Source organism: Limulus polyphemus, unplaced genomic scaffold, assembly GCF_000517525.1.
Source record: "Limulus polyphemus unplaced genomic scaffold, Limulus_polyphemus-2.1.2 Scaffold2499, whole genome shotgun sequence".
Taxonomy (NCBI): Eukaryota; Metazoa; Arthropoda; class Merostomata; order Xiphosura; family Limulidae; genus Limulus; species Limulus polyphemus.
This window is the reverse complement of record NW_013668109.1, coordinates 112,075-130,287: the sequence shown is the minus strand read 5'-3', so window position 1 is coordinate 130,287 and position 18,213 is coordinate 112,075. Positions and strand designations below refer to the sequence as shown.

At 33.8% G+C, this 18,213-nt stretch overlaps 1 protein-coding gene across 1 annotated transcript in view; it reads right to left on the bottom strand.

Moving 5' to 3' along the window:
• Window positions 1–18,213, bottom strand: part of LOC106467136 (putative polypeptide N-acetylgalactosaminyltransferase 10) — an 80,420-nt gene that overhangs the window by 25,873 nt on the left and 36,334 nt on the right. The window contains exon 2 of the mRNA XM_022395269.1: window positions 3,836–4,050. Within this exon, the coding sequence (XP_022250977.1) occupies window positions 3,836–4,050 (215 nt within the window). The remainder of the gene's footprint in view (window positions 1–3,835; window positions 4,051–18,213) is intronic.

The window sequence follows — 18,213 nt, the reverse complement described above, 5'->3', positions numbered from 1 at the left end:
TCTGATACATGTAGAGTTAATAGTTCTTTTTTAAGCTGGTTTCAGACCCGACGTGTGCTGTGTTCTATATACTTTACTTACATTTGTTGGAAGGATTCGGCATGAAATCTGAAATGTCGTATTAAAAGAGCAACCAAAGGCAGGAGATATCTGTGAATACGCAGGTTTTGAGTGACATACCTTTGAGGGATCAGAATAGGAATAAATGACACAACACATTTATTATCCTGCGACATACATATAAATAACAGCTTCAAAGTAGCTACAATCAGTGAACAAAAAAACCAATATGATTATTTATTATGTTAAATATAATATCATTATCTGTAACATTGAGACTTTTTAGCTTAAAACACAAAGCCGTATTTTAAAAATGTATTTAACTGAATGTTTTGTTTATGGCTGTTGATAAGCGCAAACGTACACAATGAGCTATCTATGCTCTGCCGACTAGGGGTATCGAAACCTCATTTTTTAGGGTCGTAAGGCTGCAGACTTACCACTAAGACAATGGGGGTTATTTAATTGAAAAAAAAATCAGTCTTAATAGCGTTGTCCCAGGCCAACCAAAAAAAATCATAGTCACTCATATTTAAAATTTTAACGGCTCACTTCTTGCTGTTTCATTAAAAAAAAAAATAGTAGAGAATCAGCCTCTGATGTAATCCTACCGCGGTAGTCTTACTTACAGACACTCTATATGTGCACGAGACCATCGTTGAGAAAATTCAATGCAGGTCAATACAGTGACAAGAGTTTCGCACGTGCTCTAGGAGTGAAGACGTTGTCCTAACAGCGTGTAGCTTTCTCAGCCTTAATAGTTTTTTGAGAAGTAAATATTTTCTGTTTTCCAGCAAGAATAGTAATTTAGTTAGACCCTATTCTTTCTTTACGGTTCTTTCATCAATAGTATTGTAACTAATTTTTACTATTATTTATTTGCAATGTTATTAAAAAGATCATTTCACACTGTTAGTTTAGTTTATGGATTTAGAACTAACGTAAATCCACTAGGGTAGCCGAACCAAGTATAACTTTTACAATAGTGAGCTAGTTTTTACTTGGACATCGGCCTAAACAAGTGATAATTTTACCACAATGCTGGTTAGAATATCAATATATCTATGTTTATTATACCTAATTAAATTTTATGTTTCTTATTTCATTATAGTGGTTATTCTGCATCGTTAGTATATGGATTTAGAAGTAACCTAAGACTCTGGGGTTGACCTCTTAAGTTATTATTAGGCTTACGACCAAACATGTTAACAATAACATTAACCAACTAACGGAACAATACATGCTATAAGTAATCATATAGTGTGAATATTATAATTAGTTAGATATGTTCATTACTAAGAACATATTTTTAGTTCTGTGTAGATAGCTTTCTTTGATCAGAATATATTAGCTTGATAATAAAAAGAGTGTTAGATAAAATAAATAAATAAAAATGAACAAAAACAATATAAAAGATCCCCTCTATCACTGTTGGAGAAAGTTAACTAGTTTAAGAAGTATAAATGTTCCGAAATTAATGTTCATAAGCCTAGTTCTTGATTAAAGTACACACGCTAAAATTGATTAAATGTTGGTAACTGAACAAACTCGCATTCGAGCACTAATTCATTCAAGTATGTCCAAGTATGTGGCGAAGCTGCTGTGGACACGTTATACATGAACTAATCTAGACAAGTTCGTGAAAGGTTAACTACACCACCTGATGACCGCTATCTTCACAGCATGGCCGATATTGTTCTGGGTAGTCAATAAATCACAAATATGACCTTTAGAGAAGCTGGTTGTTATAAAATCAATCACAAAACCATTCATTATTCAAACAATTCGTTCAGTACCTAATTCAATCATCGTCTCATTTAAACCGTCCACGCTCATACTGACGTAGAGCCCAAAAGGCTATCTACTCTTGCTAGTCATATATTAACCCTCCTACTTGGTCGACTGTGTAGAATTTTAACTAACCTACCATTCATGAATATAGTCACCCAGCAAAAATAAATAACAATTATTTTACAGCACCCATTTAAGATGCAAACCAATTCGAAAACTTAAAAATCGTTTTAACATCCAGTCTGTGAGTCAATGAGATCAAATTCTGGGGATGGGTAGGCAACAAAAGATTGTCGCTGTTTTTGGTATTCAAGTTAGAGCCCCCCCAAAAAAAGAACTCCGATAAAGGGATTTGTCTGCTAACCTAAAAAACAACAACAAAAAGCACCTTACTTTCTAGAGAACTCACCTCTCGATAGTGTTCGGCTACAAAGATGCGGAGTTTAAGGAATTGGCCGAACTGTGTTCCTTTTGCAAAAGGTAGAAGTGTTCATGTTAGCATACCGTGATTGGTTAAATAAAAAGTGCTTATGAATATTAGATCTTGATTGGTTTAAAACAGAGATAAAGCCATTAATTGGTCTATATTTCTTTATGTGGCCTGCCGGTGCTACTGCTACTGCTACTATTGTCCCTGCTACTGCTCTTGTCGTTTTTCTACAACTACTGTTGCTACTTCTAATGCTACCTAATCATTCACAAACAAAAAATGGCTTTATACAGATGAGGAACCAGATGTTGTTGTATTGCGCAACATGTGCCACGTTTAGTGTGAGATCTTGGATGGGTTAAGGGTTATCCTCCCTCATATAGCATGGAAACTAGTTCACAGGAGGGGGGGGAGTAATAAAATTCCAGATATTGCATTCATAATTAAAAAGAAAGTACTGGAAAGCTTTATTTGGGAATCAACTTACCAAACTGGTTTCGCTGACTCGAAGAATGGCTGTTAATAAATCAACTCGTCTAAAATGTCATATAACCAGATATTTATCTTAAGTAAAATGTATAATAACACACTGTTCTATCGATATTCTGTACATTTTCTGAAGAAGTGGAAATGTAAACGGAGCAGAATTCGAATCCGCACTTCACTTAACTGACAAGTGTTCTAATCAATTAATATGTTGTCTAGAACACCGCAAGCCTCCGTCTCTCTTTTTTTATTAAAATAGAAAGCATGAGCATTCCAAAACCTCGAATCATTGATGTCAAGTATTTATGTGAAAAATATAGTTATTCAATAACCATATTACAAAACACTGGTTTCAAAGAAACATTATCAATACTTCTCCACTAATTCACCAAAGTTTCAAAGTGGATAAAAATTGCCTAAATAGAGGAAAAAAACTTATTTTGTTACTCAATATCAAGCTACAAGTATAGGGCTGGGTTCCATTAAGGGCTTGTGTCCTGTAACGATCAATCTGAGGTTTGTTTGTTTGTTATGAATTTCGCGCAAGGCTACACGAGGACTATCTGCACTAGCCGTCCCTGATTTAGCAGTGTAAGACTAGAGGGAAGGCAGCTAGTCATCGCCACCAACCGCCAACACTTGGGGTACTCTTTTACCAACGAATAGTGAGATTGACCTTCACATTATAACACCCCCACGGCTGAAAGGGCGAGCATGTTTGGTGTGATGGAGATTCAAACCCGCGATCCGCAGATTGTGAGTCGAGCGCCCTAACCACCTGGCCATGCTGGGCCTCTCAGGTTTGTAAGCAGTCAATGTTTCCTCTTTTTTTATGGGAATACATTTTAGAGTTTTGTGAGTTTTGTTTTTGCTTTGTTTTGGTGATAATTTCATGTTACTTTCTTTAGTGTTATTACACGTATGCTGTTACATGTGAATTCTCCTACTATTCTGAACATGTGTTGTACTAAAACTAATACATTCTTGGTAAATTTGATTTCAGATGGCCATAAACCGATCTATCAATCTGCGCACTGTGCAAAAAACAAGTTTTGAAAACTGTCTTACCCTGGGTGTCTAATGTCCGGTAAGGAGCGGTTGAGGGCAATGTAATCACTGACCAGAGCGTTAAACCCGTTGACTTTGTAAAGTTGATCCTTCTGTTGTTCCATGCCAGGTGGCAGGTAGAACGCTATTCCTTGTTCTCCTGGTCCCTTCCTTGTATCATCTTCAGCTATTTGGGTGTAATTGTGCCAGTCTATTTTCAAGGGGTTGTTTTCCTTCTACGAAATTTTAGATCTTATAAGTTTATACAATGAAACTTACATTCTGCCATTAATTTTACATAGTGTAGTCACACAAATACAATACCACCCAAGTACACTTAGGCACCTTCATATCACCTTAGTGAACTCAAGCGTCTGGTTTCACAGTTATAAACGTAAAAACAAAGTGTTTTTAAAAGGTCTTTATGTTCTACAGATTTCTAGAAAATGGGTTTAAGAAATCGCCATTTTACTCAATAAGATTGTTTATACTAGTAATAACAGAATAGATTCCGATTATCGCTTATGATTTTGTGCGTTTGGAATATCGAAGACCAATGCATGCACTAATAATAAATGGTTATTTCAAATTCGAGAAAAATATGGCAAAATATTATTACTAACTGAAAATAACGAAACCAATGAAACTGCAATAAAGCAATCTTAGCAAACGTTATTGAATATACTTTTACCACAAGCTACTTTATGGTAGTACAGCCTCTAAATGAATATATTTATTGTATTATAAAATGGCGGTAGAAACCACGATACGCTTACAAAATGACATAAGAAAAAATAAACGGTTTAAAACATTTTTGTCCATCTTTATACACTTTTACCGTAAAAATAGAAAATAACGAAAACGTTTTGTTCGTCAATGCATTATTCATATAAACAAAGAAATAAATATATATATTTTAAAAGGAATGTCTAAAAATAAAAATAATTAAATAAGTATATTCTTAGAAAATAGTGAACGTTTATTGTTTTTGCCCCAAATTTTAATGTTATAAACCCTCAAGCTTACAACTGGAAGACTTCTGAGTTAATGTTGCAAAAAAACATATTTATGAATGTATGATAAAACGAACCGTTGTAAATGTGTATCAAAGTCATAAAAACGACAAAAATACAATTTTTACTTCATTGATTTAAATTATACGATAATTGAAATACTGCATACAGATTGATACAAAATACGAATTAAAATCATATTTTACAGATAAAACGTTAGAAAACTGGTCAATATGTCCTTGCTCTAGGGACAAATATATAAATTATAAAGACTATAAATCCTGTTAAAAACAAGATAAAACAACGTATGAAAGATATATAGTTAATGCTGAAACTAGGCCGTGATAACAGAGAAAACCAATGATAACAATAACGGATCAGCATAAATTCGTACTCACTAAAGTGCAGGCTCCTGAGTATAAACTACATTGTGGTAACAAAGAAAACCAATAATAATAATAAAAACGGATCAGCATAAATTCGTCATCAGTAAAGTACATACTCTCGAGTACAAACTACATTGTGGTAACAAAGAAAACCAATAATAATACTAACGGATCAGCATAAATTCGTCTTCAGAAAAAATACAGACTCTCGAATACAAACTACGTTGTGGTAGCAAAGAAAACCAGTTATAATAATAACGGATCAGCATAAATTCGTCCTCAGTAAAGTACAGACTCTCGAGTACAAACTACATTGTGGTAACAAAGAAAACCAATAATAATAATAACGGATCAGCATAAATTCGTCCTCAGTAAAGTACAGACTCTCGAGTACAAACTACATTGTGGTAACAAAGAAAACCAATAATAATAATAACGGATCAGCATAAATTCGTCCTCAGTAAAGTACAGGCTCCTTAGTATTATTTTGGAACAGTTTATCCATCCTGATGAAAAGCTGTTATCACGTCTACGGCGATTTAAGAAGTTATAAAAATATAGTAAAACAAGCACACAGACCCGATATCTGTGGATATTGTGACAAAAGAAGCAATTTGCTTCACGTAACTAATTGAGTTTTCTACAAATATAAAAACCAAGTGGATTAGGTTTCACGAGTACCCCTAAAGGTTCAGAATTATTCGCTTGTTCCGAGCATTGTATAGAAAATAACTTCGATTCGTTATTTTTATTGTACAGTGTGAATTTTATAAAAAAGGTTTTGTAATCTAGTTTGTTTATTTTTTTGCGGTTCGGTATATAAAATAAAATATACATTAGTTTTTAATGTTTGGAAACCATCAAGAAGATGCTCCATGACTTTTGTCTTGCCCGTCACTGCGCTAGCCTTTAACATTCATTCAGAAATTTCAGATACGTTAAATAATCATTAATTACGTCATGCAAGAAAGCAGTACCCTTACAGTAAGGTCAACAAAATATTGTTTTCAGATTCTAACTGTTTCAGTCACTTGTATCAAAATTTTTGTGAAGTATATCTTGGCTAGGATAAGTAACAAAATTATTCATATTTAGAAAAAAATGTATATACAGTTTACATTATAATTTTTTGCTTCTCGTTCAAGATAAGAAAATCATTACAAATAATAAAACTCTGAGAAGACTATAATAATTATTCATTCTAAAACCAATTCTGTAGCTAACTTTAAAAAAATACCAACATTTCTGTGGCTGCACAGTTCAACATCACTAGGATAAATGGCAAATAACGGTTATTATTGAATGCATGGCAAATCATAAAGTAAACATTGTTCTACCTAACACTAGCACGTGATATGTGAAGTACGAGAACGTGTCTAACAATGCAATTAATAAACGTCTGTTTTAACGCAAAGCTACATATTAATTATCTGCACTGCTCTGTCTACCAAGGGAAATCGAGCCAAGGATTTTAGCGATGTAAGTCTCTTAACATACCGCTGACCAACTTGGATATGCAATTGAAAAGAAATTGGCAGTTAGTATTGGCAAATTAATTAATGAAAGAAGTACTATATCACTAAAAACACAAATCGAAATACAATAAAATAAAGTAGTTTTCTGTCAAAAATGTGTCAGATGAAACACATAAGATCAAATAGATTGCAAAAAATTAATCGTAAAATAATAAGTATGAAAACAATTTTGTGAGAAGAGAAAATTCAAACTATAAACTGGTAACATCTATTCAAAATTAATGTTTAATGACCGGAAACCACCCTTTTGGATGATGGAATTTAACTTTATTAAACGGTTGTTTAATAAAGCTGTTGTTTAACTAAAGCTCTAGGAAAACTTTCTTTTTATTTCGTGAATGGTCTAAAGATGCTTTTATCTATCGGTTTATTAGCCGACAAGTAGATATTATGTAGTTTAGCAGCTGTATGCTCTGCTAGTCGAAAACTTTCGAATGGTCCTGATGTCAAAGTCCTCTTACGTTCACTTATTCGATTAGCAAGATTGCGTCCTGTTCCACCGACACATATACCAGAAAAATCTGAACATGACAAGTGGTATACAAGCCCAGATCTTTAGTTTGGGATCTTTAACACGTGTAAGTACGTTGCAAAGATTTATATGGGATTTGGAAACTATTCTGATGTTCAAGAGTGTAAGTATGCTTTTAATCGCTTCCAATATCCCGTTCATATATGAAATAGTTATTATGTATGAACCTTCGATTCTTGCTATGCTTTAATTTTGTCTAATTGTAATTTTTTTTCTATAGTGCCCCCCCAGTGGCACAGCGGTATATTTGCGGACTTATACTTTTAGAATCAGTGTTTCAATACCCATGGTGAGCAGAGCACAGATAGCCCTTTGTGTAGCTTTGTGCTCAATAACAAACAATAACATCTTCCATAGTATTTTTGATCAAGCTTATTGAGTTTTAGTTTTGACTGAGGACTGACTTAATATTTGCTTACTGTTTTCTAAACGATATTTCGTCGTAGTAAATTCGAAAATCTCTTGTATTCAATGTGTGTTTATTGAGCATTTCTTAACCGATAGCGGATGGTAGAATATAAAGTTTAATGATTTAGTTGTATAGGCAGATTTAGTGTTTACGTTGGTGCTTAGTTTTCTGTAAGCAGAATGTGTAACCATGACATCTCTGATAGTAGGTTATTTTTGTGTTAAGGTTTCACATTGAAAATGTGCAGTTGGCTTCTGGTTACTTAGTGTTGACATAACTCACATATCTTTTTCTAAACATGGTGTGGATGCATGTAGTTAACAAGGATATCATTTCTAAATTATTTCATTAGGATAGGGACTATAACAGGTGAACTCAATGCGGCACCAAAGTTCTGTCGGTAGAATGAATTGTTACATACAAATTAAGCAGTTTTTAGACATAATGCTTATAAGGCCTGACAAATGGCATTCACTGTAGGCATTCCTCTGTTTCTTAAGCTGACATTATTCTGAAGGCATGCTTTTACGAGAGCTTTCGTAAAACATAAACAAAGCATCAACATCATAGGAAACCGACTATTCTTCCTAACACACTGGTAGGAAACCAGGAATTTCTCCTGACTATCTGATAAGAAACCAGGGATTACACCTGACTATCTGACAGAAAAGCAAGGACGCTTCCTGACTCACTGGCAGGAAACTCGGCATTCTACTTGATGATCTAATAAGAAACCAAGAATTTCTCCTCACCATCTGATAGAAACCAGGACTTCCACCTGACTTACTGAGAAAAAGATAACACGGTCTGTACAAATCCTATTGTATTAGACAAGGTGTCCATTTATGCCAACCAAAGGAGAAGTTACGTCGTTATTGACCTTTGAGAGGTGGTATGTGGCTGAACCTACACATGAAAGATGGGTCTAAGAGGAATCTCTTGTTTATGTAACTTAGGAACAGCGTAAAATCTACTTAGTGCACTAAAACCAAACTAGTATTTTGTAGTTTGTAGGTTTGCTCGTTTTGCACTTCTCATATTATTTAATTTGCCAATATTAACTGCTAATTTATATTGTTTATCAACTGCACGTGTCAGTGTAATACAGAAAAGTGTTTACTTTTTGCTCTATTTGCCCTGATGTTGGTGAACTGTAGAGTCACCGTAACATTAATAAAAAAATAGATTATGATAAATTTTGTAATAACCGACCGATCAATATTCATAAGTATATTAAAACTCTGAGGAGTTCAGAAAAACATACTATCAGCTTTCGAAAACACTTACTTGTATGGGCTTTAAAATATGTTATCACATAACAAGCCACCGGTTTCAGTGAAAAAATGTATTTGAGGATTGACGTGCAATAATAATGATTAGAATATAAATACTGCATGTGTGTATGTATACATATATATATATATAGATGTGTGTGTGTGTGTGTGTTTTAGTTAGGAATAATCCTTAAATAACAGGTTTAGCAAATACCAATTAATGTACGTTGGTCAACGTGCATTAAATAACTAAATATTAATTCAGAAAATATAATACAATGAAATGTATAACTTTAATTGCAATCAACTTGCACGAACTTTCTCTTCAGAGTGAGAATACTGTTTGATATGTGCAAGCCTTATAGAGTCATAGCCAGTGATGAAAATGGGGGTACACGCCGTGCACCTAGTTCTCAGTTTGCATTTTTTCCACATTGGTTATTTGTTTGTTTGTTTCTAATTAAACACAAAGCTACACAATGGACTATCTGTGCTTTGCCCACCACGGGTATCGAAACCCGGCTTCTAACGCTGTAAGTCCGTAGACATACTGCTGTGCCACTGGGGGCCCACATTGGCTAAGTTTAGTACAACTGAAGATGGTTATTAATCCTATCGTCACGGGTCAAAGGCCATGTCCTTGCATTTGTTGACTTACATTCAAAATTTTATTGAACTATTATTTTATGAATTTATGTCAATATGTTTGGTATGAAATTGTAGACTATAATTCAAAACTTAATATTATACTTTAGCTAATTTCTTAATTTAGAAGTAAATATTATAAGAACACATCTAAATATCGATTTTTTTGTGTGTCACATCGTATGTTGAATGCAGCATTGGTTCAAGTTAGATATGTGTGATGTCTAAATACAAAGTCTATAGTTTCTTACGAATTAGGAATTCAAATTACCGATATTAACAAGCTAGAATATAAAATATGAACCTCCTATCTATTCTATTTGCATTTCTATACCTATCACCCCACTGCTCCTAAGCGTGTACCTATTTCTTTAAACCCATTTCCTTTCCTGATCATAGCACATAATTTGTGCTTAAAGCTCCCTGTAGCTCAGCGGTAAGTCAGTGGATTTATAATACTAAAAATCGAGTTTCGATACCAGCGTTGATAGGATACAGATAGTCTATTGTGTAGCTTTGTGTTTTACAACAACAAATAAAATGATGAGAAAAGTTAAAAATTATGGCTTACCACGGTATTTAAACTTTTAAATGATCCTTGTATTACACTCAAATTATCCGCAAAATATTAGCTTTTATATTTTTTATACATTCTTAATAACACAAATTAACTAAATTTATTCGTCTCCTGTTCCTAATAACGTTTTCAATTGTTTTTCTAAGAATTCAAATATTTTTGCAAAATAATAATAATAATTGAACTAGACCTTTATTGTCCCCCAGAGACTCAGCGGATTCGATACCTGTGGTGGATACAACGCAGATAGCCTATCGTGCAGCTTTGCGCTTAAACACAAAACAAATACCTTTCTTTTCTGTGGCCTAAATAATTAACCTGCATTTATCAACGCCTATTCGGCTATATATTATACATATATGGCACTTAATGTTATGCAACCCTGTCGCTTAGTCATTTTCTTATGCTATAAAACAAAAATCTACATTTCCTATTATATAATATCCATCATTTTACCAGCGCGTTACGTTTTCATTGACAATAATTCCAAGATCTTAAAATAATCACCAACAGGCTGGCAATATACGAGATCTTAAAGTCGAGAAATTAGCGTTGATTACTGTAGCGAGGTGTGCAACATCAAGAAGCATCAATATCATATACGTAGAATCATTATCGACACAACCATTGCATCTGCTGGTCTTAGCTGACTACACCAGCACCATACTTTGGCCGACAGGTTGACATTAAAATCACTTAAACATAATATGACAAATTACTTCCATAAGCTTTCTACTCAGAATATGTTACCATCGTTTTTTGTTTTTACATTTAGAATAAGTAAATAAAACAAAGATTGAAGGTGACATCCTTGTTTATCACGTATTTTTTTCAATGTCGACTAACATGTACATAAAAGCTGTAATTTTATTGAAATAAAACTCATAACAGAGGCTTGTTTGTTTTCGCACAAAGCTTCTCGTGGGCTATATTTGCGCAAGCCGTCCCTAATTTTGAATTAATAAACTAAAGGAAAGACACTACTCAAGAATACCCACCGCCACACAATAGCGCTCCCATGGCTGAAAGGGCGAGTATGCTCGGCGACGGCTTTCAATCCCACGACCCGCAAATTGCAAATTGAGCCTCTTAACCACCAGGACATGTCAGGCAAAATAATAGAGGTACAAGATTAGATAATAAAGTATACATTTCTTATAAATTATTGCGAAACAATAATAACATAAAAGTTGGAGTTTATGCGAATAGATTAGAATAACAAAATCCATGCATAGCGTGATCAATACACAGCGTGTATTTAATATATATAATTAGCTTTAATGTATATATATATATACTGTTTTACACATACAGTACTGGAGATAATTGTGTAAACATTGAATGAGTATAAAATACAAATTATATAGGGTTGCTTTCCCGCTATCGCATAAAAATGAACTGCACCGGAATACAGTTACGTGTTGATAGTTTACACTGTGACTGAATGTCGTCAAATCAATCAGACAGTGCCACACCAACATACTACCTATAACGTAAGACAGTCATAGTATTCCCTGCGGTGATCTAGTGAACGCATTCATGACTCCCAAGACAGAAATATCAAATGCCTATTGTTAAGGGATCACTGATAGCTTTAAGGACGCTTACCTATTATAATATTTCACTTTCTTTACCATTTATTATTACCGAAAGTTACTTCATAAGCCTGCTCAGCCTTATGTTTTTGTTTCATTTTTCCAGAAGTTGTGTTTCTAAAGGCTTTTTGCGAGAACTTCAAAATGTTACTCCAACTTTAAGATCTTTTATAATAACTTTTCGTAACTTTTGGAAAACAGTATTTTACAATTTTGATCAAAAGCGATTAGAAATAACTGAAATTTAGAGATTAAAGTAATTCTTCACGTACAGTCGAAATATGACTTTTCTCGACATTAATAACAATCTCTTTCAGTTCAGGATCCAAAGAAAGGATAGTTAGTGCAAGTAGACATCAGGAATAGGCATCCTGAATTTTAAAGAAATCCATTGAGCAGTTTTTATGTTATCGAATGATAAATAAAATGCTAACAAGGTATTAATTTACTAAATAATCTTAAGTGAACAAGAGGAATCCTCAATAGCTGCGGCTGTAAGTAGATCTCAAATCGGTCAAGAGATGGAACCATGAGCTAAAATTTGTATTTGAAAAAAACCTCAGAGCCGTTCTACGAGTCACTGTGCCGCGGTTTAAAATGTCATATTTTAACAAAGACATGGTAGTTATCCTGTTTTTCGTTTCTTTGTTTTTTAAAATTCTCGCAAAATTGCTGGAGGGCTATCTGCGCTATCCGTCTTTAATTTAGTAGTGATAAACTAAAGAGAAGGCAGATACTTAACGCCACCCACCGCCAATTCTTGGCCTACTCTTGTACTAACAAATAGTGGGATTCACCGTAACATTATAAAGCTCCTATGCTGAAAAGGCAAGCATGTTCGGTGACGGGGTTTCGAGCGCCCTAACCACCAGGCTATGCTAGGCCCGGTAGTTGTACTGACACATGATACTGCTTCTGTATATTGTTCTCAAGCACCAAATTAATATTTATTCTTGGTACTAAGATTCTAGTTCAACATAACCCGAATGTGCATATTGTTTGGTCTTACAGAATATAAGAAAATATTATTCATAATGTTTTCCAGCGTATTCATTTTTTTCCTCACTTAAGAATAATGGACGTGTCACGTTTTAAAATAGTTTTATTATCGTTTCAAGCCAGTAATCATATATCTCGTCAAAAATACCTCAGGTGGGAAAAAAAATAAGGTGCAGCAAAAAAGGATTGAGCGTGAAACTTAAAGAAATGAAATCAAAATTGGCAGCCAAACTGGCAGCTACATTTATAGCATTGATAAGGCTTTTACAGCAAATATTCATTAATAAGTCGCCAATTTTGATTTCATTCCTTTACCTTTTTTCATACTTAAGGTGTTTTTAGCTAGATATTATGACTTTTTGTCAATACACACCAACAAACCATAGCAAGTAAGAAAAAGAGACACTCGATAGTAACCAACATTAGCTTTAGGAACGCAACCCTATTACTCGAAACAGACGTATACTTTACAGAACCAACCAAATTATTCATAAAATATATGGTGTAGGTTTTTCCTCTCTAAAATAATGTTAATAACTTCCTTTAAAGTAACGCCATGGAATTTAGATTAACAGTTTCTTGTCATCACCCGCACACACTTGGTACAACCGTATCAAGCATCATCATTTACGCTAATATAACGTGACGCTAAACGCTCTTTAATTGGGAGAATTTCATTTAATTTAACAAATTTGTGCTTAAAAGTTGGCAATGAATAATGAAAAGAATTGTCCACCAGTATAATTCTGTTGAAAACTTGAGGTAGAAACTGTTAATCTAGTTTGCTTGGCCTAACCACTACTTATGTATCTGCACGTGCTCTCAGCCTTTAGTTTTACTACTCTAAATCAGCCGTCTATAATCCGAATGGCAAAAACTAAAAACAGTTCACTTTTATTCTTAGGTGTATCTGTAATGCAAAATTTAGACCGATAGCTCACGTGAGGTTTTGAAAACATTTTGGTCAAAACTGAGCGGTTTTTATTGGATAACTTTGCACACATGGCTTATACTTAGATCAAATTTGACACCTAATTGTAAGTTGTAAAAATCTATCAATGTACCAAATTTGAAAAAAAAAATCCATAAAAGTTATTATGTTTTTTCTATCAAATAAAGTTTCTGTGCTTTCGGTAAGAAGAAAAAATAATAAGAAATTCATTCAAAATTTTATATCTCGTGTATTTCTTAATGAATTATCTTGAAATTTTGTAGATGAAGTAAGGGTCCAGTAGAGCACCTCCAATGAAAATATGTGATAGTTTGGATTACCACAGTCAGAGCTACAGAAAGTGGAAAATCGCTAAACTATCATTCCTATTAATGACACAATGTGTCCTGCAAGTTGTTTTGGCCGCACGACACAAAGCTTATGAAAACAACCAAATTTGTGACCTCACTATTCACTTTGTAGAAGTAGGGGCTAAATTTTCTGTTTAGTAGGAGCTTAGTATGGTGTATAATGTGATGTGTGTGAAGGGTAGTACCTTTTTAAACCTGTCATGCCACACATTCTCGTTAAGATGTTTGTGGATAGGAGTACTGGTCTCCCACAACTACATAACTATCATTTACGGTTTCAAGAAGTCTGTAGTGCACAACGGCGGACACACCATTGTAGAGGGTATCATCAGTTAACCAAAGAACTGTTGCATAAGGGACGTCACTCCATATGTACTCGAAGATTGGAATAGTAGAGGAGACAGAGGAATCTTAACAGTACAGGTTAGTGGATCCAAAGACATGACAGCAAGATGTATGACACATACAGGGCACTCTGTTGACGGAAGATACTTGCAGCCGGCCATCATTAAAGGGATTAGGACCTCACCATGTTTATCCCATAGTTAGTCACTGTCATAGAAGTAGATGTAGAAACAATGAAGGAAACGTTGGGTACCCTGCGACTACTCTGGATATAAGCTATAAGAAAGAAGACACCGATCCCATGGAAAATATGACAACTAATGACGAAAGCAGCCCAAACCCTACTGAGAGGATACTATCTGATAATGTTGATCTGAAAACTAGTGATAGGCGCTTACGTTTTGGAACCTGGAATATAAGAACTCTTTTTCAAGCTGGCAAATTAGACAACGTAATACAAGAAATGAATAATATGAACCTATATATACTAGGACTAGAGGAAACCAGGTGGATTGAAAATGGAAATATCATCAAGGAAGATCACATCATAGTGTATTCAGATGGAGAAGGACATAATAATGGAGTAGGCATCATACTAAAGAAGTGTGTAGATAAAGCAATGATTAGTTTGGGGCTATATCAAAAAGGATAATAATGATAAAACCATTTAACATCAACATAATACAAGTATATGCACACATACAAGATCATTATTATGATGAGATTGAACAATTTTATGAACAAATACAGAATTTTATGAAATATTTCAAATCAGGTGATGTCATAAGTGTTATGGGAGATCTAAATGCAAAAGCTAGAATATAAATTTTTACCAAAGTAGTTGGAAATGTATGCTAGGAAATAAGAATGAACGGGGAGAAAAGATAATATAATTATACCAACAAAATAACCTGATAATTACCAACACTTTCTTCCATCAACCACCAAGAAAGTTTTATACATGTAAAAGCCCAGATGACATCACAAGAAACCAATTAAATTACATACTGATAAATCAAAGATTTCGAAACTGTGTGAAATTAGTAAAGATATACCCATGAGCTGATGTAAACTCTGATCATAAACCAGTAGTAATGAAAGTGAAGGTCAAGCTAAAGAAAATAAAAACATATCAACTAAAAGTAGAATTAGATGTTGGTCTATTAAAATGTAATAACTATAAGATAAAATACAATGTTGCAATCAAAAATAATTTTGACCTATTGTACATATAAGAAGTAGAACATCAATCAGACTACAGAGTGGATGATAAATATATGGTAGAAAGAGGATGGAATATAGTTAAAAACAGCATAAAAACATCACTCAAAGAAATACTTCCCATTCAAAACAAGAAAAATAAAAGCTATTAGCTGACAGAGGAGATACTGAAGAAAATGGAATTGAGAAAGGAATACAAGAATACTAACAGGTATGAAGCACTAAATAGAGAAATAACAACTGAATGCAGAAGAGTGAAATGAAACTGGCTGAAAGACCAATGTCAAGAGTTTGAGAAACCTAAAAGTCTACATAGACCGAAAAAATGCATAATAAAGTCAAAAAATTGAGTAATGTAAAGAATAACATAAGAAAAGTCAGTGGATGCATAAAAGACGAGATTGGAAATATTCTATTTGATCAACAAGAGATTTCAGAAAGATGAGTAGTATACATAACGGAATACATGATGATGATGATAGAGAACCAATTTGGAGCAACATTAGACAATCCATCCTTAAATATTAATTACAAAAAGTCATAAACTTAATTAGAAATGGAATGACAACTGGACAAGATTATTTGTCAGCAGACGTGTTGAAAGCGTTAGATAATTGCAACCAAAAATACTATAACTAACTTATGTAATATAATATATAACACGGATACATACCAACCGAAATGGAACAATCTATATTTGTTCCACTACCAAAAAAAACCAAAGTACAAAACTGTACAAACTTCAGAACAATCACTCTAATGAGTCATATCACCAAACTACTCCTGAAAGTAATACAGCAACGAATAGCAACCAAAATAGACCAAGAAGTAAGCAACTTACTGAGTGGGTTCAGACCTGGATGTGGCACAAGGGAATGTATTTTTAATCTGAGAACAATCTTTGAACGTGCCATAGAGGTCCAACAAAATGTATATACTGTATATGCTCAATAGATTACACTAGGGCTTGTTTGTTACGGATTTCGCGCAAAGCTACACGAGGGCTATCTGCGCTAGCCGTACCTAATTTAGCAGTGTAAGACTAGAGGGAAGGCAGCTAGTCATCACCACCCACCGCCAACTCTTGGGCTACTCTTTTTACCAACGAATAGTGGGATTGAGCGTCACATTATAACGCCCCCACGGCTGAAAGGGCGAGCATGTTTGGTGTGACGAGGATTCGAACCCGCGACCCGCAGATTGTGAGTCGAGCTCCCTAACCACCTGGCAATGCCGGGCCTTACACTAGGGCATTTGATAGGATAAAACACTTAAGGATGATAGAATGCTTACGGGAAATAGGAATTGATGAGAAAGATTTCAGATCATCAAAAAGGTGTATTAGGAACAAACAACAGTAGTAAGAATAGTACAGGGAATAACACCAGAGTTTAAGATCAAGAAAGGCGTAAGACAAGGATGTTTATTATCGTCTAGTTTGTTCAACCTATACACTGAAAATATTTAGAGAAATAGAATGTATAAATGGAGTTGTGATCAGTGAAATTAACATCAAAAACCTAATATATAGAGATGACCTTGCAACGTGTTGATTGATGTACATATATACAGCGATAAGATTATTGAGTATGTATACCTACTAAAGGAATATTTAAAATAGAACATCTACACGTAACATCATACTGAACGTGTTTTATCACGGATTTGAATATTTAACACAGTTAAAACTACAATATATGCAAAGCTCACTCATCTCATATCAAATATACTACAAATGGCACGTTTCACTCGTTTTGTATCTATGTTGTACAAACATATTTTCAAAATATTGGTGATGTAATATTTTAAACGCAGACATACCCTGTCGATTATATCTACGTGTTTTCTTCTATCAACGTGTGCAATTATAAAGATAGTAAATAAAATTGACTAATGATGTAATTAAAACACATATTTTATACGTCCTTGTTAATACTTATAACGAGTAGTGCAACGTGGTGTTTCTTGCACATTTATGTTTGCTTTTCAAGTCTATGAGACTTCTTGACTCCATCTTTCAAAAAACAACTGTTGTATAAATTAATCGTGTTAACTGTACCATACGTAAATATTACTTTTCTCTAATATGAAATGTAAACTTATTTGGCATAGCACATTATCTGAAAGTAATTTATACAAGTGCAACCATTGTGCAATAAAAGACTGATAACACATCATAAGTTGAAGAATCATCTCTTATTCATATTTAAAAGTACACTAATTATTTTCCCAATTTTCTTACATTGATATTAATACTGAACCTTAGCTTTTTCATATTCTAGGAATGACCATTGTGGATGTTAGCTTAGCCCGAGGCAAGTATTAAAAATGCAGGTTTACGATTATTACGTTCTGTTCATAGTGACGTTAACTTAATTGCAGAACATATTTAGCTGAATAAAGATATATTCTTATTCTGGTTACTAAATGGTAAAATGTAGCAATTTGTAACTGCTACCAATTATGTGGAGTCAGAATTTACCATATTTCATTCAATTTGATAATTTAATAACACAGGCCTGGGAATTTAAACTTCATAAAAGTTGTTTTGGTTTTAATAACGGAT